This window comes from Trachypithecus francoisi, unplaced genomic scaffold, assembly GCF_009764315.1.
Source record: "Trachypithecus francoisi isolate TF-2019V2 unplaced genomic scaffold, Tfra_2.0 Lachesis_group8, whole genome shotgun sequence".
In the NCBI taxonomy this organism is placed as follows: domain Eukaryota; kingdom Metazoa; phylum Chordata; class Mammalia; order Primates; family Cercopithecidae; genus Trachypithecus; species Trachypithecus francoisi.
Window position 1 is genome coordinate 3,499,513 of NW_022681473.1, and position 19,476 is coordinate 3,518,988.

The window sequence follows — 19,476 nt, forward strand, 5'->3', positions numbered from 1 at the left end:
ACGGGGTTTCACTGTGTTAACCAGGATGGTCTCGGTCTCCTGACCTCGTGATCCACCTGTCTCGGCCTCCCAAAGTGCTGGGATTACAGGCTTGAGCCACCACGCCTGGCTGGACATTTCTTATAAAGATGTTTGAATTGTATTGTTTTTCCTTCTAGACCAATCTGAAGAAATGCATGGATCACATTCAACATCGCTCGGTGGAGAAGATCGCCAAGATGCTGGACCGAGGCCTGGATCCCAATTTCCACGACCTGGAGACCGGAGGTGAGCACTCGCTAGAGGGGACCTTACCAGGCTTTACAGAAGCATAGAAAAGGCCAGCCCGCTGCTCAGGCTACCCGTGAATGACGCGGCCGTTACATTTTACTTGGTTTTGCTTGGTGTTTACAGGTACATTCTCACTCTCCTCTGGCTTCTCAGTCAGAAGGAGCTGAGTCCGTCTTGTCCATGGAGCATCCCCAATGTCTTACACGGGCCCTGGACCGCAGCAGGTGCTCGGTGCAGAATTGTTGAGGAAGTGAATGAGTGAATGAATGAGCAGATGACACGCATGTGTTGTGCCACTGTGTGCCAGCCTTGGGCACACGGATCTTTGGAGACACATATGTTTGTAAAGGCGGAGGATGTGTGTTTCTGCCTCCCGCTGGGCATGGGCAGCCCAGCAGACAGGCATCTGCACACACGCATCTTCTTATTCCCCTGCTGGAAACCACATTCCTCACGAGGGTGGGCCTCTAAGCATCGGTCGGGAAGGACGGCCCAGGCCCTTGGTGGTTCCACGAGTGTGTGAGTCTTCACAGCGTGACCATCCTAGGCACCAAAGGGTTAGTGCCAGCCCCCGCCTCCACTCAGTGTCAATAGCAACACCTAGTTGTGACAACCAACAGTGTCTCCAGACATCACCCACTGTCCCTGGGTGTGAGCACTGTCACCCCAGGTGACAGTCCCTTGCCAGCAGGGCACCAGCTGGAGTTGGCAGGCAGAGGTTAGGTCCTTATGGAGAACCAGGAGTGGCGGAGGTGAGGGTCTCCATAGCAACTCAGAGTATGGCCCCTCAGGTGGGCTATCCTGGGCTGGGAACACTCCTCCTGGACTCAGGGCAGTGGGCACCTCCCTCCCCTCTTGTCTTGAGTGTGCCAACCCTGCTTCTGGCCCCTGCATGGTGTGCCGTTATCACCTACTGGTGTCACACCTCAAAAATATAAAATACACAACAAATGTGTTTATCAACTGAAGGATACCACTTTCTCATCATTTGTGGGGATCCCTCAGACCTCTGAACGCTGGGGGAGACCCTGCTGGGTGTGGATCCAGCCTGCACAGCTCTGCCTGAGCACTGCTAGAGGACTGTCCTTGCCTCTTTGCCATTGTCTGTGTCTCTTAGGCTTCACTGTGAGTAGCAGGAGGAGCCGGCATAGGAGCTTTGATGCCTGTGACATCGGGAGGCAGGACTGCATGAGCATGGCTCGGAGGGGCAGAGTGCACCCAGCGGGTAGGGAAAGGGTAGGAAGGCAAGTGCCTGTCTACAGCTGAGCAGGCCCCAGGCCCTGCGCCGATCCTCCATGAGTCAGGGAAGCCTGGGGGTCTGTGTGCAGGGCAGTGACGTGGACAAGGCCGAGCTTTCGCTGGAGGTCTGGGCAGTCCCAGCTGATGGCATGAAGCAGGAGGCTGAGTTGGGCTTGTGTTGCTGGGGACATCTGGAGAGGAGAAGAGCGGAAAGGGAGTGATGGGGACAAGGGCATGTGGCGGGCAGGAGTAGTAGAGTCTCTAGGCCTGCAGGGCATCTGGAGGGTGGGTGGGCAGCTGCAGGGCTTCATCTTGTGTGAGTGGTGGCCCTCAGCCGTGGGGCCGGCAGTGGGAGGAGGAGAGGAGCTGAGGTGGGAAGCAGAGAGGCCTGACCCGGGCATGGTGGTGTGACGGAGAGCATGCAGGTCTGCAGGCAGCTCGGGAGAGCCCTGGCCATTCGGCCTTCCCTGATGTGGACGCATTTTGTGCTGCGCCTACGTGGCAGTTTCTCTCTGGCGATGGCCTCTGTGCCAGCTCCTGGCTTTATGAGGGCGTGAGGCCTTTCCATCTGAGGCTGTGAAAGTAAATGGACCCAGGGGCTCCTGAGCTTGACCTTGAGCCTCGGAGCACCTCCACGGGCAGCCTTCATCCTGAGCTGCTGACCCGGACTCTCCCTGGAGACAGCCTTTGACTGTGGCTCCCACCACCCTGGCAGAGCCACTTATGTCTTCATCCTGGCCTCATCCAGGGCTGTTTCTGATGCTGCTGTGGGGTAACCAGGCAGCGTGGCCCTCTGTCTCGCCTTGGCCTGGCCAGCAGTAGAAGGAGGCTGGGGGTCCCTTCTGAGCTGCTCTGCTCCTCTCTTCCTGATGTGCCCCCTGTAATTGGCCCCTGTCCCAAGCCAGGCCTCCCCCTGGCTTCCTTCACCAGACGGTTGGTATCTTGACTTTAAGAGTTCTGAAATGACTGTTATTCCAGAATAGACCGACCCTCCATTTGCTGCTAAAAACGCATCAGTGCAGACTCTGAAAGAGGTAAGCAGCGATTTCTCTGGGCCCTGCCTGGAGTTAAAGCTGCTGCCACTCGAATCCTGGATTAGGCCAGTGCCAAACATAAAGTTCATAGTTGTTAGAGCCATTGTGGAGCTCAAAGAGGGAGAAAGACCTGACCACGTTCCCCAGAACTCAGTAGAGATGGCTCGGGAGCCTGTTCCGTGGAGACAGTAGCACGGAGTTACTTTTCGAACATTCTGAAATATTCTCATGATGACAAGCCTCTGGGCTGGTTTACTGATGACGAAGACCAAACTGAGAGAAGACACAGGAACCCCTGCTGTCATCAGGTCCCCGACAAGTGGCTCCGGGGAAGGATCACTCAGTTAAGGACAGGCGTTCTACGGTCTCCAGCAAAGGCAGAGACCCATGGGGCCAGGGCCTGGGACAGGGCCCCAGTGGGTCTGGTGCTCAAGGACAGAATGCGTGCATGCTTCCTTACGGGACACTTGCCTGCATCACCCAGGGAGACGATGAGCACACAGAGGTTGGGAGTTTATTTTGTTTTGATTTTGGCCTCGACAGAAATCATTACCCCTCCCCTCCTCTTTCCTTTTTTTTTTGAGACAGGGTCTCCCTCTGTTACCCAGGCTGGAGTGTAGTGGCGCAATCTCAGCTCACTGCAGCCTTGACCTCCCAGGTTCAGGTGATTCTCCCACCTCAGCCTCCCAAGCAGCTGGGACTGCAGGCATGTGCCACCACACCAAGCTATTCTTTGTAGAGACGGGGTTTTGCCATGTTGCCCAGGCTGGTCTCAAACTCCTGAGCTCAAGTGATCACCGGCCTCGGCCTCCCAAAGTGCTGGGATTACAGGTGTGAGCCACCGCTCCTGGCCTCTCCCCTCCTCTTCCCTCCCCTTCCTTCTTCTTGAGAGAGGGTCTCACTCTGTCACCCAGGCTGGCACCATCACAGCTCACTGCAGCCTTGACCTCCTGAACTCAGTTGATCTTCCCGCCTCAGCCTCTTGAATAGCTGGGACTACAGGTATGTGCCACCATACTCAAAATTCTGCTGCTGGAATTCTGGATTAGGCTGGTGCCAATGCAGAAAGTCCATAGTTGTCATGAACCACCATATGGTGCTGTGAAGCACCATAATGAAAGGAGAAAGACCTGACCATGTTTCCCAGAACTGAGTAGAAACGGCTTGGGAGCCTGATCCATGGAGACAGTAGCATGGAGTTACCTTATGGATGTTCTGAAATATTCTCACAATGACCAGCCTCTGGGCTAATTTTTATATTGTTTGTAGAGATGAGGGTCTCCCTGTGTGACCCAAGCTGGTCTTAAACCTCCTGGGCTCAAGCAGTCCTCCTGCCTCGGCCTTCTGAAGTGTTTGGATTACAGGCGTGAGCCACTGAGCCCAGCCTCTTATTTTCAATGTTAAAATTTAAAGCAGAATTATGGAATCAGTTCTCCCCTGGTTGTTGCCAAACGGCAATTTTATGAATCAGTTTTTCTTTGTGTAGTGGCTGATATTTCCCTATAAAGCAGAACTTCCTCTTCCCCTGCCTCCCTTTTGTGAAATGAGCAGAGATGATTTTTTAGAGCAGTTTTAGGCGGACAGAAAATTGAATGGAAGTACTATGAGTTCCCATATTGGCCCCTCCCCCAGTTTCCCCTGTTAGTAATATCTTGCTTTAATGTGGGACATGTGTTACAATCAGTGAACCCATGGTGATCCTAGAATCCAAGCTCACACGAGGGTTCATGCCTGGAGTTGCACCCAAGAGTGATCCTAAAGTCCAGAGCTTACACGACGTTTCGTGCTTGGTGTTGTACCCACTAGTGATCCTGAAGTCGAGCTTACACGACGGTTCGTGCTTGGTGTTGTACCCACTAGTGATCCTGAAGTTGAGCTTACACGACGGTTCGTGCTTGGTATTGCACCCAATAGTGCTCCTAAAGTCAGAGCTTACACGAGGATTTATGCCTGGAGTTGTACCCATGAGTGATCCTAAAGTCCAGAGCTTATATGAGGGTTCAAGCTTGGTGTTGTACATTTTGTCAGTTTTGCCAGATGTCCTGTATCCACCGTCACAGTATCATAAAGATCAGCTTCACGGCCTGAGAGCTCCTCTGTGCCCCTGTTCATCCCTGAGTCCCTGGCAGCTGCTGACCCGTTTTGTTTTGTTTTGTTTGAGGTTGAGTCTCTGTCGCCCAGGCTGCAGTGCGGTGGCACCGTCTTGGCTCACTGCAACCTCTGCCTCCCGAGTTCAAGCGATTCTCCTGCCTCAGCCTCCCAATAGCTGGGATTACAGATATGTGCTACCATGCTCAACTAATTTTTTTATTTTTAGTATAGATAGGGTTTCACTATGTTGGCCAGGCTGGGCTCACATTCCTGACCTCAGGTGATCTGCGCACCTCGGCCTCCCAAAGTGCTGGGATTGCAGGCATGAGCCACCACACCCAGCCTCGCTGACCCTTTCACGTTCTCCTTTTCCAGAATGTTCTAGAGCTGGAATCTTATCCTCCTTTTCCAGAATGTTCTAGTGCTGGAATCTTATCATCACACAATGTGCTTCAAATCGGCTTCTTTCACTTGGCAGCACGTGCGGAAGATGCCTCCAGGCCTTTCACAGCTTGGAGGCACGTTTCCTATTTGCGCTGGACAATGTTCCATTTTCCGACGTACCCCGGTTTGCTTATCCACTCGCCTTCTAAAGGACGTCTGGGCTGCTTCCAGCTTTTGGCAATTGTGGGTCAAGCTGCTATAAACACCTGTGTGGGGGTTTTTGTACAGATAAAACTAACAGTGATCATAGACAGTAACATTTTTTTGTAAGGCCAAAAAGATTATTTATGGCAAATAAAAAGGGAAAAGGGGTAACTAAGGTGAAAAGTTCCAAAACCGAAGGCCAAGTGCAGACCCACGGGTCGGCCGCAGACAGCGCAGGTGGCCCTGGCCTCACACCACCCCGCTTCCCAACTTCTGCGCCTGCCACCAGTGTCTCAAGAATTCTCACTTGTTTTTCCAAATCAGGAGAGAAACCAGCCGTGCTGACGGAGGGGCAGCGAAGTGGGGACCCAGGGTGACGAGGGAAAAGAGAAAAGTAAGCCGGGGTGGGTGCTCTCAGTAAGGTAGCTGTGGGTAATTCCAGAACAATGGCTTATAGCAACCCTTGGGCACACACACAGTGAGTATCAGGGGAGACAAGCTGCACAGAAGCTCCTGTGGGAAGCCGGAGCCCAGTGTTGCCAGGGAAGACATCACCTTCACTTTGCTTCTGTCAAGGCAGAGTGGGAGGAACAAATACACATCCTCCTGACTGAGACACAGACGCTACCCGGCCACACGGATGACACCGCTGTTAGAGACACTGGGCTTCAGAGGTGCAGGACCAGGGAACTGCAGAGGTGACCCTTCCTATGCCCAGCTCAGTGCCAGGCCATGGAGAGCCCCAGAGAGGAGACTTTCACCCCCGCTTCTCTGCAGCTGGCTGTGTGAAGACCAGGTTAAAGAACCTCTCTCAGCTTCCATCCTCTTGTCTCCTAAATTGAATGATAACACCTACAGGGCAGAAACATGTGAGCGTTAGATGAGCAGTGTGGTGCTATTAGGCTATTTTCACATTGCTGTAAAGAAATACCTGAGGCTGGGTAGTTTATAAAGAAAAGAGGTTTAATTGGCTCTAGGTTCTTCAGGCTTTACAGGAAACTGGTGGCATCTGCTTCTGGGGAGGCCTCTGGGAGCTTTCATTCATGGCGGAAGGCAGAGGAAGAGCAGGTGCATCGCATGGCGAAAGCAGGAGAGAGAGAGGGAGGTGGGGAGAGGGAGAGAGAGAAGGGGAGAGGGCGAGAGAGAGAGAAGGGGAGGGGAGCGGAGAGAGTGAGAAGGGGAGAGGAGGAGAGAGAGAGGTGCCACACTTTTAAACAATCAGATCTTGCAAGGATTCACTCACTTTGGCCACGACAGCACCAAGGAAGGGGGTGGTGCTAAACCATTCATGACAAATCCATCCCCATGATCCAGTCACTTCCCACCAGGCCCCACCTCCAACCCTGGGGATTACATTTCCACATGAGATTTGGGCAGGACACCCATCCAAACCATATCAGTGGTTAAGCCTGTGGGACATGTGCCACCCTTAATAGAGTTTCCAGAATGCTCCTGTCATCAGCATCAACTACGGCAGCTCAATCAGTGTTGTTTTCTCCTGGTTTTGGATGCAAAGGGAGAAACACAGGGTTGGCTCTGGCAGGCTGCCTCCAGGAAACAGGCAGGGTGACCAATGTGTCCGGTTTTCCTGGGACTGCCCTGGTTTTAGTGCCAAATGCCCCATATCCTTGGAAGCCTGTTGGTCCCAGGGAGACTGGCACTGTCACCCACCCTACCAGTAATGAGGGCACTTAAGAGTGATAGCTGCAGTCTGTTGGTGACCTGCTGTGCTCCAGCAGCAAACAGGGCCTTGCCAGGCCTCGGCTCTGTAATCAAGGGGGGGTCCCCTGCAGGCACCACTGTCTTGGGAGGAATCTGAAGCTCTGAGAGCCTAGCTGAGTGGCCGCCAGGGCTGATGTCTGCGTCCCCCATACTGTTGAACCCTAACCCCAGGTGATGGTATTAAGAGGGTGGGGCCCTCGTGAATGGGATTAGTGCCCTTACAAAAGAGGCCGAGAGAGCTCCCTCGCCCCTTCCACCCTGTGAGGCCACAGCAAGAAGCTGCCCTTCGTGAGCCAGGTAGACACACGCCAAATCTGCCAGCACCTTGATCTGGGACTTCCAGCCTCCAAAACCGTGAGCAATACGTGTCTGTCACTTCTAAGCCACCTAGCCTCTGGGATCTTGTTACCACAGCCCAGTCTAGGCCAGTCGCTGAGTCACCGTGGAGGGCAGAGGTAGAGCCTGGGCTCCGCTTGCCCTCGGGGGTCCCTGCTCTCAACTCCTGGGGGAAAAGGCAGTGGGACAAACAGGGGTCTCTTAGCATTGGCCGGCCTGGCTGGACATGGATGACCCAGGCAGGCCCGGGTAGGGGACAAGCTGTTCACATTCCCGCTTTCCTCCTGGTTGTCGGCCACAGCCTGGGCATGTTCCCATCCCATATTTTAGCCTCTTCACAGTGAGTTTGGTGACTTCTCAAAGCCACCCAGGGAGCAGCAGAGTCTGTGCTTAGAGTTGAAAGCAACCTTTTTGCTAAGCTCAGGAAATGCTGCCTTGCTCAGTCCCAGGCCCTGCAGACCTGGGCCCCGTGTCCCTGTTTTGGGACTGGACATGGGGCGGGAGTGGAGGGAAGCAGCCCTCTAGACTGAGATAATTAAATCCCAGTGGAATGACCTGTCAGTGAAAACAAAACAGCCTGTGTGATTGCAGGCGACCATCTGGTACCTGTTCTAAATGTAAATTTTATTAAGTAACGATGATGAAAGTAGTGTAAAAAAAACAAACAAAAAAAAAACCAAAGACTTCCCCCATCAGAGTCTCAGGGCTCGTCTCCTGCTTTGGTTGGAACCTCTGAGATGAGACCAGTTGTGTTTCCAAGCCCCAAACAGAAAACGAACCTGACAATTTGAACAAAACTTAGGTTGGCCCTTTTATCTTGCACCGTTGTCTCCAAATTTGAGAGAAGCCTCAGGAACCACAAAAGAGGTCTGGTTAATAAAGCTAGAAATGCCTTTCGACTCTTTAAGTATCTGGATAAGAAGTCAGAAAGAGACGGTTCCTTTATAAAGCCTGATTCCCAGAGCACCTGTGATGTGTCTGGACCTCACTGATGAAATCCAGTTACTGAATCTGTTTCCAGGGCCGTGGTGCACTCGTTGCCTATGAGGCTGAGCTCCTCCAGTTCGGCCACCCCCATCCCCGGCTCCCCATTCTTGCTGCTGTGGGGCTGTGTCGCCGGGGAGCCCCTTCCCACCTCCCGCACCACCCAGTTAGGAGGCCTCAAGGACATTCTGGGTCCTGGTGCACTGACTACCTTCAGGGCATCGTCGTGAAGAGTGGAAGGGGCTTGTTTGATGCATGCAGTGACTGACAGTTCATGCTCCACAGTCTCACCTTGGCCCCTGCGTGAATCACCCAGTGCGATTCCCCAGAACTAACAGCACCCAGGAAGGTGAGACAATTCAAGAGAATATGGTTCTGGAACCTCGTCAACCTCCGTCTGCAGAGGGTGAGAGGTGCAGAAATTACCCAGTGCCAATGAAGGAGCTGGAAGACTTCGAGTAAATAACTCCCTTTGCTACCGGTGAAGATATTTGGGTGCCTTTGGTTTGTTCAGTACAGTTCCGTATAAAAAGAGACTTGTTTTGAAGGGTCCAATTATTTCAAATACAGTGTCTCACTATTTCAGGGTTTTTCTTACACACACCCTGCCATGCTCTTAGATGGAGCAAGGTGCCTTCAGTAAGGAAAATGTGGCAGAGGGAGTGGCGAGGTTGGGGGTGACATGGAGGCAGGGGCCAGGGTCCTCAGGAGCCTCTCGGGGTCGGGGACAGAGCCCAGTTTTAGGTTGACAGAAAAACCAGGCAGAAGGCACAGAGTTTTCCCCTGTGCACTTTCACATCCAGCTCCCCTGTTATTGACAGCTTGCACTGGTTTAGGGCATTTGTTACAATAACTGAAGTCCATAGTTTACATGAGGGTCCGTTCCTGGTGCTGCTCATGTTGTGGATTTGGACAGATGCATCATCCTGTCCTGTACCCACCATTACAGAATCACACAGCCTAGCTTTCGTGCCCTAAAACTGCTCTGTGTTCTACCTATCCATCCCTCCCTTGCCGTCTAACCCCTCACAACCACTGATCTTTTTTTTTTTTTGAGACGGAGTCTTGCTGTGTCACCCAGGCTGGAGTGCAGTAGCATGATTTCAGCTCACTGCAACCTCTGCCTCCCGGGTTCAAGCGATTCTCCTGCCTCAGCCTCCTGAGTAGCTGGGATTACAGGCGTGTGCTACCACGCTCAGCTAGTTTTTGTATGTTTAGTAGAGACAGGATTTCACCGTGTTAAACGGGATAGTCTCGATCTCCTGTCCTCAAGATCTGTCCGCTTCGGCCTCCCAATGTGCTGGGATTACAGGCACGAGCCACCGCGCCCGACCAACCACTGGCTGTGTAGTTTTGCCTTTTCTAGAATGTCATCAAGTTGGAATCACACAGGATGCAGCCTTTTCGGATCGGCCTCATTCATTTGGCAATATGCATTTAAGCTTCCTTCGTGTTGTGTCGTGGCTTGACAGCTCGTCTCTCTTTAGTGTTGAACAACATCTCGCTGTCTGCATGTGTCACGGATAATTTATCCACTCAGCTACTGAAGGACTTCTGGATTGTTTGCCGTTTTGGGGAATGATGAATGAAGCTGCTGTCAACACTGACATTGAGATTTCTGTGTGGGCGTAAGTGTTCCGCTCATTCAAGGGAGACACCTAGGAGCTGAGTTGCTGGATTGTGGAGTATGTGCATGTTTACTTTTGTGTGAACACGTCACACTGTCTTCCAAAATGACTGTGCCATTTGGCACTCCTGCCAGCAAGGTTGAGAGTTCCTGTTGCTCCACATCCTCACCAGCATTTGATGTCAGTGTTCTAGATTTTCATCATTCTGACAATTGTGTTGAGGTATTTTTTTGTTTTTTTTTTTTTTTGAGACGGAGTCTCACTCTGTTGCCCAGGCTGGAGTGCAGTGACCGGATCCCAGCTCACTGCAAGCTTCGCCTCCCTTTTGGGTTTACGCCATTCTCCTGCCTCAGCCTCCCGAGTAGCTGGGACTACAGGTGGCCGCTACCACGCCCGGCTAATTTTTTGTATGTTTTTTAGTAGAGACGGGGTTTCACCGTGTTAGCCAGGATGGTCTCGATCTCCTGACCTTGTGATCCGCCCGTCTCGGCCTCCCAAAGTGCTGGGATTACAGACTTGAGCCACCACGCCCGGCCTTTTTTTTTTTTTTTTTTTTTTGACAGGGTCTTACTCTGTCTCCCAGGCTGGAGTGTAGTGGTGTGGTCATGGTTCACTGCAAACTTGACCTCCTGAGCTCAAGTGATCCTACTTCAGCCTCCTGAGTAGTTGGGACTACAGGCGTGTGCCACTATGCCTGGTAAATTTTTAAATTTTTAGTAGCGGCAAGGCCTCATGTTGCCCAGGCAGGTCTTGAACTCCTGGGCTCAAATGATCCTCCTGCCTTGGCTCCCAAAGTGCTGCAATTGCAGACATGAGCCACTGAACACAGCCTCTAATTGTTTTAATTTGCAGTTTCCTAATGACATACAGTGTGCAGCATCTTCTCATGTCTGAGTTTACATTCTGTTGTGAGGTATCCATTTAAATATTTTGTCCTCCTTTTAATTGGGTGGTTTGCTTTCTTGTTGGTGAGTTTTAAGGGTTCTCTGTATATTTTGGCTACAAGTACTTTATATGCTTTTCACAAACATTTTCTACCAGTCTGAGCAGCAGTGTTTTTTTACATTAAATCTATTAACCCGCACAATAACCAGGAGGCATTTTTAAATAAACTTTTCATTTTAGAACAGTTCTGGACTTACAGAATAAGTGCAAAGATAGTACAGAGAATTTCCATATATTCTATACCCAGGTTTCCCCCTTATCAGCATCTTACTCCAGTATGGTACGCTTCTCACAATTTAGAGAACCAATATTGATGCATTATTATTATCTGAAGTCCACATTTTTTTCTTCTCTCATTAGCATTTATCTGCTGGTCCTTTTCTGTCCCCAGGCCCCACCCGGGTTCCCACACGGCATTCCCTCATTCGTCTCCCTGGGCTTCTCTGGCCGGTGACCGTTTCCCAGGCTTTCCCTGCTGGTGATGACCTGGATAGTGTCAGAGGAGGACTGGTCAGGTGTCTGTAGGGTGTCCCTTATTGGGATCCATCTGGTGTTTTGACTATTAGACGGGGCTGTGGGTGTGGGGAGGAGGAGCACAGAGGAAAATGCCTTTCTCATCGCCCGGTGCCGAGGGCCCGTCCTGTTGGCATGGCTCATCGTGGGCGATGCTGCCCCATCTCCTGGCTGAGCTTGTGGCCATCAGGTTTCCCCACGGAGAGATGCTCCCATTTTTCCCTTTTCCACACTGTGCTCTCAGAAGGAAGCCACTGTACACAGCCCACGCATAAGGGGTCAGGGGGATGGGGGCTACACGCCACCGCCTGAGGACAGAGAAGTGATGCGAATTGCTTGCACTTTGTCTGCATTGCAAGATCAGCCCCTTCCTCCTATTCACTTTTGAATCCCTTGCTTACTTCTATCGATGTGGCTGCACTCACTTTCTGGTTGACTTATAACCCAGCTTTATCTATTCTGTTCCTTTTGCCTTTAGTCTTACAGACTCCATTCATGTCTGGAGCTACCGAGGTCAGCGGTTCATTCCCCATCCCTTTCAGTGAGGTTGTTTCCTACACCTGTGATACGTCTGTGGTCTTCTCTCACATGATGGTTTCCTTCTGAGCATCCCCAGCCTCCTGAACTATCATCTTCTAAAAAACCTGCTGGAGGCCACCCAGCCCTTTGGGGAAAGAGCTGGGTTTTGTTGACACCAGTCACTTCCCCTCATAGGAAGAATTGCTTGCCCAGTCATTTGATTTTTGCAGCCCCATTGATCTTGGACACTAGGATGCACCCAGGAGCACACACACGGATATGCACACAAGCATGCACACACACACAGGCATGCACACACAAGCATGCACATATGCACATAGGCATGCAGATACACACAGGCATGCAGACACAGAGGCATGCACACGCACACAGGCATGCACACACAGGCATGCATGCACATACACAGGCATGCATGCACATACAGGCATGCACACACATACAAGCATGCACACATACACACAGCCATGCACATACAGGCATGCACACACACAGGCATGCATACACATACAAGCATGCGCACATACAGCCATGCACACACAGAGGCATGCACACACACCGGCATGCACACACACAGGCATATACACACACAAGCATGCGCACATACACCCAGGCATACACACAGGCATGCACACATATAGGCATGCGTACATACACACAGGCATGCACATACAGGCATGCACACACACAGACATGCACACATACAGGCATGCACACATGCACACAGAGGCATGCACACATGCACACAGGCTTGCACATACACAGAGGCATGCACACACACACATAAGCATGCACACATACAGACATGCACACACACAGGCATGCGCACACACACACAAGCATGCACACATACATACAGGCATGCACACACAGGCATGCACACACATACAGAGGCATGCACACACATACAGAGGCATGCACACACACAGGTGTGCATACATAAAGGCAGGCACACACAGGCACTCACACACACAGGCACACACACAGGCATGTACACAGACACACAGGCCTGCACACATACATGTAGTCATGCACACACACAGGCATGCACACGCATACAGAGGCATGCACACACATACAGGCATGCACATGCACACACAGGCATGCCCACACACACAGACATGCGCATGCACACACAGGCGTGCACACAGGTGTGCACATATACACCGGCGTACACGTGCTCTAGCCTGCACTGCCCTGTGCCCTCTGGGTAGCAGCAGCTGTCTTAAACACTTACCCTCCTCCTGCCCCCCCGCCCCCCATTGCTGTGCCACCTCCCAGTGTCAGGACAAAGAGCCGTGGCTAGTGCCCTCCTGCTGTGCTTCCAGGAGCCCCCACTTCTCAACTTTTTGAAGCACGTCTGTTCATCCCTGGAGCCAACTGGCTGCTGGGCAGCCTCCGGTTGGAGGGTCTGCATGTCTCTGAGGTTATCTCAAAATATTACAGGTGTTTTTACTCCCACCCATTGTTCACGTTGAGGGAGACTGGGGCCACTTCTGAGGTTATGCTTGTTGAGCTTCCAGTCTTCCTATTTGGGGAAGACAGGAAGCCTGCTTTTCACATGGAGAGGGATGAATGAAGATGCTGGCTTGTCTACACATAGCACACTCCTGACGTGGCGGGGTTAAGCCTGTGCAGCTCACCACGAAGTGGCAAGCTGCAGAGCGGTTCCTAGGGTGAATTTTAAAAGTCCTCAGGGTGATACCCATTTATGGATAAGTAAACATCAGAATTAAAAATAGATGGGAATAGGCAGTGCACACTCGTGAGGCAGGTGCCCTTTCTGGGATGGAGGGTGGTGGGATGGTCAGCAAGGCACACACCCCGTGGAAGGCATCCGAAGTCTTCTGTCACTGGAATGTGCTTTGAGACCGAGTGAATATTCACTGTTGGGGTTTCTGGGTCATGGGAACTTGCGTGTTGTCCTGGTACTCTGTGCACTTTTCTGGAACATTAAGAGCCTCTCAAATGAACCGCAGCAAAATAGTTCCTTGTGCTTAGCAGTGGCCATGGTGAGCACATTAGGAAGATGAAGATGGATGGAAAGATTTGTTGTCATAGATACTGATGTCCTTAGCCGCGCTCAGCTGCAGACTGGTTCAGGGTCATCTGCATGGGACCCTTGTCCCTACAAAGGCAGGCGGCATGCTTCTGTCTGCTGAGCCCCTGCCCTCCCTCCTGGGTCATCCTGCACCGCGTTGATGAAGGAAAATTTCCACTTACCCAGATCGGGAGCTCCAGGGGGCACGGACTCCATGTCTTATCTGTGTTTGTGCCCTTGCAGCCCACGGCTGGCATTTCCTAAGATGCCCGTAAATGTGACATCTAATGAGAAAAGGTGGCTGTGTGCCTTTCCCATCTCTAGTGAGGGCTTTAGTCCTTCACTCCTCCTGTATGGGAAGCACCCAGATGGTACCACAGGATTCTGTGTACTCAGAGGGAAGGGCACCGGGGAAGCCTCTTGGACTGTGGCCCACACAGCATTCCTGTTGAATCCCTGCCTCTGCCACTCCTGTGATCTGCGCGTGACCCTGTGTGTCACCGCATCACACAGGGGTGCCTGAGCCACACTAGGCGGTGTGCCTGGACTCTTGGGGTTCCCGGGTGGTGGGAGCTGTAAACAGCCTGGAGGTGGCAGGGGGCAGTTCATTCAGCTTAGTTTTGGGCATCTGAATATGGCTGTGTGAGCAGTGTGACAAATGTTGGTTCTAAAGTGTGTGTGTTTGGGTTCCCCAGAGACCCCCCTGACCTTAGCCGCTCAGCTGGACAACTCTGTGGAGGTCATCAAAGCTCTCAGAAATGGCGGGGCTCACCTGGACTTCCGTGCCAAAGATGGGATGACCGCCCTGCACAAAGCTGCGCGAGCGAGGAACCAGGTTGCCCTGAAGGTAGACCCGGGCCCATCTTACGTGGGTGCCGCCCCCTGCTCTGTCTGATCCCCGGCAGCCGCCCCATCCCGTCCCTGCAGTGCCCACCCTGGGGGTTCTGTGCACAGTGTTCCGGCCGGAGCTTGGAAGTGAAGCCAGGTTTCAGGTTTTCCTGTTCTCTCTCCTGAGTGTTGATGCTTTGAGAATTCGTGGTTCCCAAGAAGTCATCTTTCACCTTCTATTCAGTCAAGGGACTTGTGTTTTCAACCTATAAGGCCAGTGCTGAACCCCAGCCCCATCCACAGGGAGACTCACGGTCATGAGAGCAGCACCAAGCGGGTGGTGTTAAGCCATTCCTGAGAATCCGCCCCCATGACCTGTCACCTCCCGCCAGGCCCCACCTCCAGCACTGGGGGTTACGATTTAAATTGAGATTGGGTGGGGACACAGAGCCACACCGTACCCATTGGCTTCCTCGGAAATCAGGAGCGTTCTTGAAGATGCGATACTTGCTAGGTTTGCCACTGTCAGCGCGCAGATTGAGGTGGTTTTCCACGGGGCATGTAGGTTAAACCACGCACCTTTTCTCTCTTCGGCACATGTTGCCATCACTGTGTTGCTGCCCATGCCACACCACGGCACAGAATGTTGGCCAGGCCGAGGATGGGTCTGTCTGCGTGCTGCAGGTCTCCTCGTCTCCTGAACAACAGCCTGCCCTGCATTTCTGGGCACTGTTTGCTATTTCAGAACTAGAAATGTTACTGTCTAAAGTTATACCCCCCCCTTTTTTTTGTTTTTTTGTTTTTTTTTTTGAGATTGAGCTTCGCCCTTGTTGCCCAGGCTGGAGTGCCATGGTGCAGTCTCGGCTCACTGCAACCTCCACTTCCCAGGTTCAAGCGATTCTCCTGCCTCAGCCTCCCAAGTAGCTAGGATTACAGATGCCTGCCACCACGCCGGCTATTTTTTTATATTTTTCGTAGAGATGGGGTTTTGCCATGTTGGCCAGGCTCGTCTTGAACTCCTGACCTCGGGTGATCCACCTGCCTCGGCCTCCCAAAGTGCTGGGATTACAGGTGTGAGCCCCCACACCCGCCCAAGTTATACCCTCCTTAATTCTGGGGAGCCCAGGAGAAGCACTGGATGCTCAGGGTGTGGGTTGCCTTGGCCTGTGGGAAGGTGGTCCTGGTGCTTCTTTCTTGATTGCCTCACTCTGCAAAAGGGGTCGTGAGACCAATAACAACAGATTTTGATTTATTTTTTCCTAGACTCTTTTAGAGCTTGGTGCATCCCCGGATTATAAAGACAGTTACGGCCTCACCCCCCTGTATCACACGGCTGTCGTCGGAGGTGATCCCTACTGCTGCGAGCTTCTCCTGCACGAACACGCCACTGTGTGCTGCAAAGATGAGAACGGCTGGCACGAGATCCACCAGGTACGTGGGCCTGCTCCTCCACTTGGTCATACCCACGAACCGACCTTCCCTTCTCCTCCGATCCCCCAGATGATCAGGGCAGCCCGAAGGTTAGATCCTACCTTCGGGTGTTTTGTTTGGTTTGCCCAGAGTTCCTAAAACTACGTGAATTAAAAATTATTTTAAAATGTGAACACCAGTGTTTGAAAACAGACACATTTGTATAGAAACAGATATTTCTGACTTCTCTGGAGAAGCCAGGAGATTAGGCAAGGCTGCTGAGTTTCTGTACAGCAGGAGTGCTCTACAGTTATGGGGTGGACGCTCCCTTCCTAGAAGCCCTGCGCTTTCCAGGTTCCCACCGTCCTGACAGGGCAGGATACCAGAAAGCACTGATGTTTTAGCACCAGTATTTTCTGAGTACAGGTGAGCCCCAGGAAGGCCTGATTTGCATGCACAAGGGGCATGTTTTTCAGGCCCCACCTTGCAACAGTTGGATTAGGAGATAGGTCAATTGTGGTCTTGGCAAGAAACAGACTTTACCTGCTATCTGCAGTGAAAAGTCTTCACCTGATCAGGTAGAGGTGTGGACAGGGTTAAAGGCCGAGGCCCCCACAGAAGAGCAGTCTTGGGGAGCCATCAGCACCTGTGAGCTGACGGACAGGGAGAGGAAATGGTGCTCCCGGGAGCAGGAGAGCCGGGGCTGAGGAGGGAGGGTCCCCCAGGCCCATGTCAGGGAGGACTCAGGGAAGGAACACCTGCCTCTCTTCTCTTGGCTGAGCCCTGCCAGAGTCTGAGGACAGTGAGGGAGTTCAGTGGTGAGGCTGGAGGCCAGGGTCTCCAGGCAGAGGGGTGAGGTGGGTCAGGGAGAGCTGATGGGGCCTGTCTACCCAGGAGGTCAAGAGGAGGCTCTAGAATAGCAAGGGGAGATCAAGGACAGAGGGCTCTGAGCTGGTTTCTTGCTTGGTCCTCTGCACAGTGACTGCCATGGCTTCTCCGGCTACCTGTGTGTTCTCCTCGGCCATCGCCACCTTACACATCTGTAAGGGGGGTTATGCACTCCGCCCACTGTGGTCAGAGTGGGCAGTGGGGGTGCCAGCAGGCCCCACCCTCCCTGGGCTTTCCTTGTGCTAGGTCAGTTCTGGCTGATCTTCGGCCCTGCAGGCTGGAGAAGCCCCTGTTTCCCCCGAGGTGTGAGTAGGGATCTGTGCAACTGCTCAGGGTAGCCCCAGGCCCACACCCAGGCCGGAGCTCTCGGGAGCGGGAGCAGTAATGACCGGTCTTTGGAAGTCCTCTTCCATGCATCCGTTGTGAGATTTCTTGTCGTTCTTGTGCTTTTCTTTGTGAAAAAGGAAAATAATTTTCCCCTGTGATCATTAATGTTATGTGTTAACTTGGCTAGGCTGTAGCTCCTAAATATTTGATCAAACAACATTCTGGAAGTTGCTGAGAAGGTGTTTTTTAAGGTGGGATTAACATTTGAGTCAGTGGACTTTGAGTTAAGCCGATGACTCTCCAAATGTGGGTGGGCCCCATCCAATCAGTTGAAGCCCTTACGAGAAAAAACACTGAGATCCCAAGAGAGAAGGAATTCTGCCGGAAAAAGACTCCAGATTCCCACTGAACTCTGCCCTGGGTCTCCAGCCTGCCCTGCAGATTTCAGACTTACATCTTCCATGACTGCATGAGCCAACTCTTTAAAATATTTCCATCTTTAATTTTATGTGTCTATTGTAAACTTTAAACTTTTAAAAATTCTCTGTGTGCGTATACATATGTAACATATAAGTGTATACATGTACAAACACACACACATACACAGGTTGTGTTTCTTTGGAGAACACTGGCTGATACCCTCTGAATGTAGAAGCAGCAGGATGCACATACACACACACACACCCCTACACACAGGTTCTGTTTCTATGGAGAACCCTGGCTGACACACCCTGAGTGTAGAAGCAGCAGGACATGGACACACACACACACACACACACACACACACACAGACACACACACACGGGTTCTGTTTCTATGGACAACCCTGGCTAATACACACTCAATGTAGCAGCAATAGGACACACACACACACACAGAGGTTCTGTTTCTCTGGAGAACCCTGGCTGACACACCTGGAGTAGAAGCAGCAGGACATGGACACACACACACACACACAGAGGTTCTGTTTCTCTGGAAAACCCTGGCTGATACACCCTCAATGTAGCAGCAATAGGACACACACACACACACACACACACACACACAGAGGTTCTGTTTCTCTGGAAAACCCTGGCTGATACACCCTCAATGTAGCAGCAATAGGACACACACACACACACACACACACACACACACACACACACACAGAGGTTCTGTTTCTCTGGAGAACCCTGGCTGACACACCGGGATGTAGAAGCAGCAGGACATGGACACACACACACACACACACACAGACACACACACACGGGTTCTGTTTCTCTGGAGAACCCTGGCTGACACACCTGGAGTAGAAGCAGCAGGTGAATTCTTGCAGAGCACTGGGGAGGTTTCTGGATTGGGGGAGCTGCTTCCCCGCCTCAGTCTCCTGCCCTGCCCTCCCCTCGCTTTTTCCCTGGATTAAACTTGCCAGTGTTTCTGTCCTTGCTCCCTCTTCCTTCCTCCCCTTGACCTCTTCTCCCTTTGTCAACCAACAGTTCCAGCCCCAGATGGCCTTGCCATCCCTCGGCTGTGTGTCAGGCCTGGCCCTTCTGAGCCTGTCCACAGCATCTGAGCCTGGCCATGCTCATTGCCCTGGCACCCTCCTCATTTGTGTCTGAGCTGTTTCAGGGGATCCCCAAGAGGTCTCCCGGCCTGAGCCTGACCACGCTCACCTCTTCACGCCTGACCCACTTCCAGGCATTCTGGCTGCACCACAGACCCCACCTACTGCCGGTGCTCATTCAGCCACAGACGTCGTCTACTGGGTGTGATCCCCAGCGACGTGTCTCGGTGTCCTGAACACACAGCCTGCAGCAGTGAACAGAAATGCCTGATGCAAGGCCCTGGTGTTCCCTTGTGGGGAAACCAGATGCGAGACAGGAAGACTAACATAAATTACACACACACACACACACATACACACATACACGTACATACAGGTCCACGTGTGTGTGAACGTGCTTCTGAGCAGGCATGACAGTGTTCCGTGTTTCTGGACACTGGTGCCTCTTGGGCTCACACCGTGACCATGCAGACACTCACGCTCTGAGACACAGCTCCGTTCCTCTGCCCATCTCCTCTCCTTGCTGCGCTTGGCTGTCAGCTCTGTGCTGGT

At 52.3% G+C, this 19,476-nt stretch overlaps 1 protein-coding gene across 4 annotated transcripts in view; it reads left to right on the forward strand.

Annotated features, from left to right (window-relative positions):
- Window positions 1-19,476, forward strand: part of SHANK2 (SH3 and multiple ankyrin repeat domains 2) — a 672,941-nt gene that overhangs the window by 126,282 nt on the left and 527,183 nt on the right. For all 4 annotated transcript variants that reach the window (XM_033203947.1, XM_033203946.1, XM_033203948.1 and 1 more), the window contains exons 6-8: window positions 159-267; window positions 14,624-14,775; window positions 16,020-16,187. In XM_033203947.1, the coding sequence (XP_033059838.1) occupies window positions 159-267; window positions 14,624-14,775; window positions 16,020-16,187 (429 nt within the window). The remainder of the gene's footprint in view (window positions 1-158; window positions 268-14,623; window positions 14,776-16,019; window positions 16,188-19,476) is intronic.